At 31.3% G+C, this 9,344-nt stretch overlaps 1 protein-coding gene across 1 annotated transcript; it reads right to left on the minus strand.

Annotated features, from left to right (window-relative positions):
• Positions 1 to 4,699: 4,699 nt before the first annotated feature.
• On the minus strand, positions 4,700 to 9,057 carry LOC25498292 (ER lumen protein-retaining receptor). The gene is made up of 6 exons (XM_013593177.3): positions 8,787 to 9,057; positions 6,729 to 6,994; positions 6,477 to 6,592; positions 5,544 to 5,617; positions 5,225 to 5,288; positions 4,700 to 5,131 (listed from the first exon to the last, which is right to left on the minus strand). The coding sequence occupies exons 1-6, from the start codon at positions 8,875 to 8,877 to the stop codon at positions 5,095 to 5,097; spliced, it is 648 nt and encodes a 215-aa protein (XP_013448631.1). The 5' UTR covers positions 8,878 to 9,057; the 3' UTR covers positions 4,700 to 5,094.
• Positions 9,058 to 9,344: the final 287 nt, after the last annotated feature.

The following is a 9,344-nucleotide window of genomic DNA, read 5'->3' on the forward strand; positions in this document are numbered from 1 at the left end:
TTTTGTATTTTGTGTTGGGGTGTATGTGTGGATAAGTTGATTTTTATTACTACTAGTAACATACCCGTGCAGCACGGGTTCAGTAAACTTTTGTTATTTGTAAAAAATCATTAAATCATTAAATATTTATAAGAGTTTTGATGTAATTTAATTATTAGTTTATGTAAGTAATTTGTATGTGTTTTTAAATTATTTGTGTATTATATGTTTGATGCTATAATAAAGTAAAATTGTAATCTCCGTGAACTTAGCTCAGTTGGTAGGGATATCGCATTTTATATGCAGAGGTCGGGGTTCGAACCCTGGATACTCCACTTCTCCACAATTATATGCAAGGTCCAGAGTTCAAACCCCGGTCATCAAAAAAAATCTGTGAATAAGGCCCCGTTTGAATTGGCTTATTTTGAGTTTATGTTGGCTTATCTACTCCCATAAGCCTTTTTAAAGGTGTTTGGCTAAATAAATAAAAATAGCTTATCATAGTTTCATAAATTGCTTATGCCATATTTTAATAAGCCAAAATTTTCACAAAATCAATTGGTTTGGTCAAAATTTTAATAAGCCTTCTGTGAAAACAAACACAATTTGGTTTGGTCTCCTCACAAAATCACCAAGTTTTGGAGCTGGTGACAACGACTCTAGATGGTGTCACAGTGTAAAAGAAAGAGTTTTCACCATGGGAATTTAGAAGAGAAAGAATGGAGCAAAGTATTTTAGTTAGAGCTGTAAAAGTTACATTAGTTAGAAGTTAGTTGGTCTAATTGGCTATATAAGCCTTAATATAATCATTTCATTGATGTAACAATTCTTTCATACTCAATATTATTTTCCATTTCGCTTTTCTATGTACTCATTCACTTTCCAATTCTCTCATAATTATTCCGTTATTTTCTTGAGAAAATTTTCATCGATTCCTTTCTTGAGGTTTCAGCATACCCCTGCTTTGATTTATGAAATAAAATTCATCTTGATTCCTACTCAAAACCATTCATCCATATGTTATTCGATGTATTTTATTTGGTGAAACCTTGGAATTTTATGTGTATCAATGTATTTTATTTCCAACCTCGAAAAAGTGAGGATTCTAACAGGATTATGCTCAAACAGCTCAAGCATGTGGGGAGGTTCTGATAGCAGTAATAAACTTAGTAGACTTCTATATCAACAAATTAGTATATGTGGATCATGGAAATGACTTTCTTTTTGAAACAATTCGTGATGACCCTCAGTAATTTGTAGGCTATATCTGCAAATTTAGTTTGTAATAGGATGTGAAAATTTAGGCACTAACTATTGAAAATGGCAAGAATAATATTCAAGCTCCAAATCTTCTTTGAGTCTTTCCTTCTCTACTATATATATATCTAGTGGCTTTGCTTCCTAGACAATGAATAATATGCCACAATTGAAATTCTCACAGTAACTATCTGGTATTATTCATCAAAAAAATTCTAAAAACCAAGTGAATTACATTGCTTGGAAGCTGACAAATAATGGTCAGTTTTCAGTTTTCTGTTTCCTCAGCCTACTCTATTATTCAAGGACCTTCTGTAGTTTGTGATATTCAATTATTTTGGGCTTCGAAATGGCCATAATAATTAGAATTAAGTTTCTTTCTCCACTCTTCAAACTTCCCGCGCGTCCTTATAAAATCCAAAATCTGAAGAATTTTTTTTTTTATAGATTTTTGAACTCATCGTAAGTTTTCAAAATATAAAATCCAAAATGTCATAGAGCGCACGAGAAATTTGGAGGGTGGTTAAAAAAACAAACTTAGAATTTAAAACCTTTATGTTGAAATGTTGCTTTACTAATTAGTGGAGGAGGAACACTACTATTTTCTTGAATCAACAATTTTTGAAAATTTTGGAGTTTTATATACTTGTGATTGGATTAATGTGTGTATACTATAGTTAGACTGTATTACTAAATAAACAATCATACCCTTGCATAAAATCGTCGAGATAATAAGAAAAAAATATCGAGTTTCCAAATTCTAACAAATTTTGGCAGCTCTCCCAACAATCAACATCAATAGCATAGTCATATTGAAGTACGCTTGAAATTCAAAAGTTTCAAATGGAGAAACTTGAAAGGTGCCATTTAGCTTGGACCCATTGAGGTATTGGTACATGATCGATCAATTTTTTCAACCATTAGATTTGATTATCCCACAAAACTTATCATCGTCCATCAACATCAAATCTAACTCATCAACTCGGTCATTGCACTCTCTTCTTCTTTCTTTGTCTACAAAAATTTATTTAATTTTTATCAAAAGATGAGTTAAATACAAAAATTTAAGCGCTGATAATATAAAAACTCATTTGATTTATCATTTGTTAAAAAAATCTAAAATTTTGTAAAATGTGTTTAAATAATTTTTTAAATATGATTGTAAAAAATATTCAATAGTTTAAAGGATATACAAAAGTTGATATAAAAACAGAGACCAAAATATTTTAAAGGACTATTAGCAGAATATGACATATTTATATTAAAAAGAACTACACCCTTCTGTAATTTATAATAGGTTTAATTACACTTTTGGTCCTCGTGTTTTGGCCTACTCACGAAACTGGTCTTGCCCTTTTAAAACAGAACAAAACGGTCCTTCAATTATCATTTTTGTTGCATTTTTCGTCCTACCCCCCATTTTATTCTCCAAAAACGCAGAGAAATGACAGTTTTAGACCTACCCCCTATGCTCAGCCATGAAATAAACAAGAAATAAAGCATGTGGGTACAAAGAATCCACTTTATTCAACACACTAACCAAAAAAACCCTAATTTCTAAGATATGTTTCAAATTAGGGTTTTTTTTGTTAGTGTGCTGAATAGAATAGATTCATTGTGCCCACATGTTTTATTCCTTGTTGATTTCATGGTTGAGCATAGGGGTAGGTCTAAAACCGCCTAAAACTGTCATTTCTCTGTGTTTCTGGAGTTTGAAAATAGGAGGTAGGACAAAAATGCAACAAAAATGATAATTGAAGTACCGTTTTGTTATGTTTTAAAAGGACAGGACCAGTTTTGTGAGTAGGCCAAAACACGAGGACCAAAAGTGTAATTAAGCCTTTATAATAAGCACAATTTTACATTTCAGAAAGTTAAATAAAAAAAAAACCAAAACCAAATTCATATGATATTCTAATTTTCTGCTGTAATTGGCTCTACTTCAAATCCAAGCTTCCAATCCCTTCTATTGTTTTTCCAAGCCATAGAAATACCACTTGCAACGTTGAAGCAAGTTCAATCTTTTTTTAACATGAGAAAATTCAAAACCCAAAGACCATTACGAAGCAAGTATATGAGTTTGTTATTATTTTTAATTTTTTTGGTACAATATGAGTTTGTTATTTTAATATGATTTTATCTGATCTAGTTTTGTTTCTGTAAAAAAAAAAAAAAAAAAAAAGTAGTTTTGTGAAAAGATAAATAATAATGTAGTTCATAAGTTGATTATTAATGACCGTCAGAATTCCAAAATCTAAGTAAAAAACTCATGAAGACATTTTCCTGAAAGAAAAAGCAGAGAGAGAAGGTAAATAAGAGTGACATAGGCTCTGTTTGGTAAAAATAGCGGATAGCTGATAGCTTTTAGCTGATAAGCTAACTGAAGTGTTTGGTAAAAATAGCGGTTCAACTAGCTGATAAATGTAAAATGACATAAAGGGTATTCTTAATTCATAATAAAAATTATATCATTAATTCAAGTATTTGTAATTTTGTAAACTAATTTTTCTTTTAAAAAAATACTTTAAATTTATTAATTTAATATATCCTATGTATTATAAATTAAATTAAATTTTATTCACTAAAATTTTATCTTATATTTATTATCATTTAAGTGTTTCCACTTTATAAAAAAAATAACATTTATCTCAAAAACAAAAAAAAAAAGGTAGCACTAATAGAATAATACTAATAACAGAGAATAAAGAAAATAACACTTACCTCAAAAAAAAAAAAAAGTAACACTAATAGAATAATAGTATTTTGTTTCGTAAAAAAAAAACGAAGGTATATATTTTTTCAAAAAAAAAAAAGGCCAGCTGATATATATACAAAAATTGAAATAAAGGGATAGTAGTTTTTATTACGTAGCTTATTATAAAAATTATAATGGATAAAAATACAATTTAAATGAAATAATAAGGGTAAAATTGGAAGAAAAAGTGAGAAGCTATAAGCTCAAACGCTACTTGGAATAGCTTTTGAAAAATAGCTTATAAGCTCGTGAAATAAGCTATAAGCTCATGGTGAAAAAATGTTACCAAACAGAGCTTTTTTTATCAAACGAGCTTATAAGCTAAAAGCTCTTTTTTAGGTTAACCAAACAGACCCATAGTTGTTTGGTTTGATTTGGTGTTTGAAGACCATAATAAGATTTAATGGGTTGTTATGATCTAAGCATAGAAAAGAGTGGTCCAGCATGGACCAATATCTTGATGGGTTCATATTTATACGGAACCTTTAATGGTATTATAAACAGATCATGGATTGGCCTTTGGGCTACTGATGCAAACCTGTTGCAGCATTCTAATATCATTACTTCATTATAGGTTGAACTGTCAAATCATGATCATTATCACAAAATAGATTTTTTATTATATAAAGGGTGTGATATCCTAAAAACAACTTTATCTAACTCTAGCTGCATATCTATAGAGTAACTAAAATCAAGTTAAACAAAAGGTGAAAACAATATTAATATCTCTTAACTATAAAACCAAATGCAGTTTTAAATAAGGGTAAAAGAAAACCATTCAATCAATTCTATCCCTATTTAGAATCTTCCACCACAATTACCTACTTACTTTACCATAGAAGTGGAATATGTGTTAGATTCATGTAATGCGACTTGAATATATCAATATTGCATCATTACCATCACAAACAATTGAAGTTTTTTTCATCTATAATCTTCAAGTCATTAGTACAGTAGTATTCGAGGGAGCAAAAACGAACAAACATGGAATCATAAATCAGAAACCATTGTCCAGACAGATATACTTTTGATCTTCTCAGCTCACTGTTAATAATCCACATGACATGAGAACCACTCTGGTTTTCGAGCATGGAGAATGACACTCATGCTGGCAAATGAAGCTTCTGGTTGTTCTTCCAACTACAAGGCAATAATATTTTCAAATGCTCAAAACTAAGACGAACAAAGATTATTAACATAAATAAAATGGACCTGACAAGTAGGTCAATTTACCTTTGGAAATAGTAGTAGAAGAAGTCAGCATATAGCAGTGTTTGAACAAGCCCAGAAACCCATGCTGCAAAAGAAGTAATGGCAGGCAGTCAGAACAAGGTTCATAGCTACTGTAATGTTTAAAGATGAAAAAGTTTTCTGGTCTAAAGAAAAATCATAACTATATTTTCACAATATGAAAAAGTCAACAGAAACAAAGTTAACTTCTATCATTTTCTTGTTTATAGTACATACTTGCAAAGATTGTGCCACTATTTACGGTAATCATAAAAACAAAAACTAATGAATGATAAGCAATAAACAAAAGACAGAATCATACTTATCCAATGGACAAAGTGGGGCTCGGTAAAGTAGCGATAGACCCAGTTGAGAATGTATAGTGCTCTGTACCCACTGCATTTCACAGACAAAGCAATATTATCAGTATCAAATTTTATAATTACATCCTAATTACTAAATATTGTTTCAGAATTCTTAGATCTTAAAGCCCAAGAGCTAAAACATGTGAAAATGGGTTCTACAAAGTTACCATTGCTTATTTTTTATTATAGCCCACTATATAAGCAGAGCTAGTTGCATAAACCTGAAAACCTTAATAAGGCAGAACTTTGGCTTCCAACATATAAAATCTTTCAACTCAAGATCATAATTAAAGGCCAATTTCATTGATCAATTTCAATGAAGCCACCGAACAGGCTTGTCCATAGGCACTACTGCAAACTAATAATAAGGCAGAACTCTGGCTTCCAACATATAAAAACTTACAACTCAAGATCTTAATAAAAGGTCAAATTCCTTTATCAGTTCCAATGAAGCCACCAAACAGGTTTGTCCATATGCACTACTACAAACTAATAATTTCTCTATTTCTTTTGTTGTCTCCATTAGCTACAATTTATCTAGGTGAGTTCAAATTTCTACTTTGGAACATGTACAGCATGTTACATGAAATGCTATGATTTTCTTCATGTGAATCATTATTTAAAGAGCAATAGTTCAATGATTCAGAACAGTATCAAATTACAACTATGATTTGCATTATCATCATCATGCATGAAATCACTACTAAGCTCATTCTATGCAGAAATAGATATCAACATAGACAAATCTTCCCGTTATTTGGTTGTTGATCATTAGCTGAAATACTTCCAGAATATAATAGCTGCTAACTTCAATACAAATGCAATAACAACAGCCACAGAAATCATGCAAACATATAATGTTTTAAATCAGATAAAGGACCGTAGCTCACCCGAGAAGAAAGACATATTGTCCTGTCAAATTGTCAATGTTTCTAGTTCTCTGTAGCAGTACCAGTTGAGGAAGTATGGCAACGGCTTCCAAATACAGGGAAAATGTCCACATCACCTATTCCATGCATAAGTAGTTTTGGATAAACAAACGAAAACTAAATTAATGCAAAGCCATCAGCTCTTAAAAACATTCAAACATGTATGGCAGCACAACAGTTACAGAAGATAAATAACAGTGAATGCACACTAACCTCCTTAAATGTGAATTTCTCATTGATAAGTAGGGCCAACAATAAGCAGGGCAATACTAGAAAATAGTGACGGAAGGTGTCCTGATCTTTGTCATATGATCTGCGAACAATTTTGTGGTACCTCATGTACCATACAATAGAAAATGAGCTTCCCAAGAATATCAACTTCATAACAGTATTATATAGAGACACGTAATTCGTAAAGATATCTAAGTAGCGAGCAGCGAAAACAAGTGCATAGAGTTCTTGAGTTTTCAATGAGACACCTGCATATAAGATGCAACCAAAGTCAAAGAAAAACACACAGTTCTCTTTAACAAAAAAATCACACTAAACCACACTCAACTAATGCTCAAAAAATGAAAAGGAAAACCCACAGATCCTCTAATGAATCCATTATATTCTTAGTCACCTTCAATCTTCTATCCTTTATCTGGTAATGAAGAAAAAAGTCTTTGTTCATCCATAAACAGTAAACAAAAGGCAAAGTATTAGGTAGTAGTCAATAGCGGCCGCATGCAGCGTAGCGGCGTCGAACCGCTACGGTAAGCGTCGTAACGGCCACTATTTGATTTTGTAGGAAATTTCCAAATTGACTCTATTTTTAAAACCTTTTTGAGGATTTCGTAAACCCTGACATTTTTCAACTTTTTCTCTCTTTTCACCTGTGCCGCGAAACACACTCTTCTATCTTCTATCTTATGGTTTCTCTTGTTTTATGATTTTTTTTATTTGTTCCTCAGTCTCTTGTTTTTTGGTGTTTTGATTTATGAATGTCTCATGAGATTCGAGTGTTATATTTAATTTTATATTAAATATAATTTTTTTTGTTGAGAAATATATAAGTTTGTTTATACTTTATAGTATTAATCATGTAATTTCTCCAAAAAATAATCAAATATCAGTGACCGCTATTTGTCATACAGCTATACGCTATCCTGCTTTTGGGGTCGGCCGCTACGCACCACTATCTGGGATAGACTACTATGTTAGGTACTAGGTTTGGGCCTTAGACCAACAAATGGGCCAAATAGAAAATTGGGTACAATTCACGTATGTGGCAAATCTGTTAGAGAGGAAAGGTAATTATATTGAGGAGACTGGTAGCAAGGAGAGAGGCATTGAGTATACTCTGTTAGAAATTTTATGGTTTCGGCAGAGAGAGAATTGTCTCTTCTCTGAAGGAGCTTTTGCTTTATGTTACAAGGATTTTTCTCTGTAATACATCTATTTCCAATCAATAACATAGTCTTCTGTTTATCTTGGGTTTGGGTTCTTCTCTGGTTGATTCACTTATGATGTTATTATTTTAATTTTTTAAAGAACATTTTATAGTTTCCGTAATTTAAAAATGAAAAGTAATACACACACTTAGTGATACCGGATGAACTGCCTGAGCAGCACCCCAAGATATAAAAACAAGTCTACAACCGACTTCCCTAGTCTTCCCTCACTTACAAAAGCCTTACAGCTTTCTGTCATTCATCTACATCAGTAACTATATATATGGCTACATGTCAGTCTCATTTCTCAAATTTTACCACCATAATATTTCTTTTGAAACTTACCATTTCTATCTCATAAAGATAAAAATTACTTTTAATTAACACACATCCTAGTGTTACTTTCAATAACTTCTTTTTTTTTTTTTTTTGAATAGCACTTTCAATCACTTCTATTTCTTAAATTATTACCGGTGTCTATGAATCTGTGTTGTGTGTCTGGTGTATGTGTCAGTGGTTCACATCACATAGTACATACATACATACATACATTCAATCATTTCCATTTCTCAAATACCGAAGAATGCATCAGCAGGCACTAAACCAGTAAAGTGAAATCTATAATAATAATTCCCAGAAATACTTGTTCTAAGATAATAAGAATCTAATTGGGGAAATTTCGAAGCAATGCGCAAAAACAAAACCACCTTAAGACCTTAATTAACTTTAATCCATTCTTAGATCCTAATAAGAGTTTAAATCATTTCTAACTTATCCACTGCTATAAAATTGAAACAAAATTTAAGGAATTGTTGAGAATAGAAAAAATAGATACCAGCGCATGATTTGATGGTATGGATCTTGAGAAGAAGAACAAGGACGCTGGCCAAATGGGTCATATCACCAGCTAATCTGAAAATATTCATCTTCGCTTCTTCGCTTTGATTAGATCTGGAAAATTCTGGTTCTGATTACAAAAATCGAAATCGTTTTCAGGCGCAAAACTACTGGTACTATATAAGAGGTGTGAGTGCGTGCGTGCGTGTGGCTATTGCAAGCAGAGAAAGAAGACTTCACAAATCACAACATGTTGTTCCTTACAAGTCTTCTTAACACTTCATTCTTTTCGCTGCTCTCTATTTTATTTTATTTTATTTTTCTATTTTTCGTTTATTGAAATTGTTTTTTCTTAATAGGTTTTTCTTGCACATTTTAACAAATTTAAAATAGTAGTAAATTTGTATTGAAATTTATGTATTTTAAATTAAGTTTTTTCACTGCAAATAAAGCGCTATATTATATATATAAACCATTATTTAAACTTAAATAGAAGGCAAGCGAACAATAACTACGCCGCTAGACCTTTTTTTTGGATGACAAAACCTATATATGT

This window comes from Medicago truncatula, chromosome 7 (assembly GCF_003473485.1).
Source record: "Medicago truncatula cultivar Jemalong A17 chromosome 7, MtrunA17r5.0-ANR, whole genome shotgun sequence".
Lineage (NCBI taxonomy): Eukaryota > Viridiplantae > Streptophyta > Magnoliopsida > Fabales > Fabaceae > Medicago > Medicago truncatula.

Bases quoted from the DNA above. Each gene is read 5' to 3' on its own strand.
- LOC25498292 (XM_013593177.3), bottom strand. From the start codon at position 8,877: ATGAATATTTTCAGATTAGCTGGTGATATGACCCATTTGGCCAGCGTC. The intron at 5,618-6,476 runs GTGAGCTACGGT...TGTGAAATGCAG, and splicing joins CAATATGTCTTTCTTCTCGG to TGGGTACAGAGCACTATACA. The intron at 5,289-5,543 runs GTATGATTCTGT...CTTCTTTTGCAG, and splicing joins CCACTTTGTCCATTGGATAA to CATGGGTTTCTGGGCTTGTT.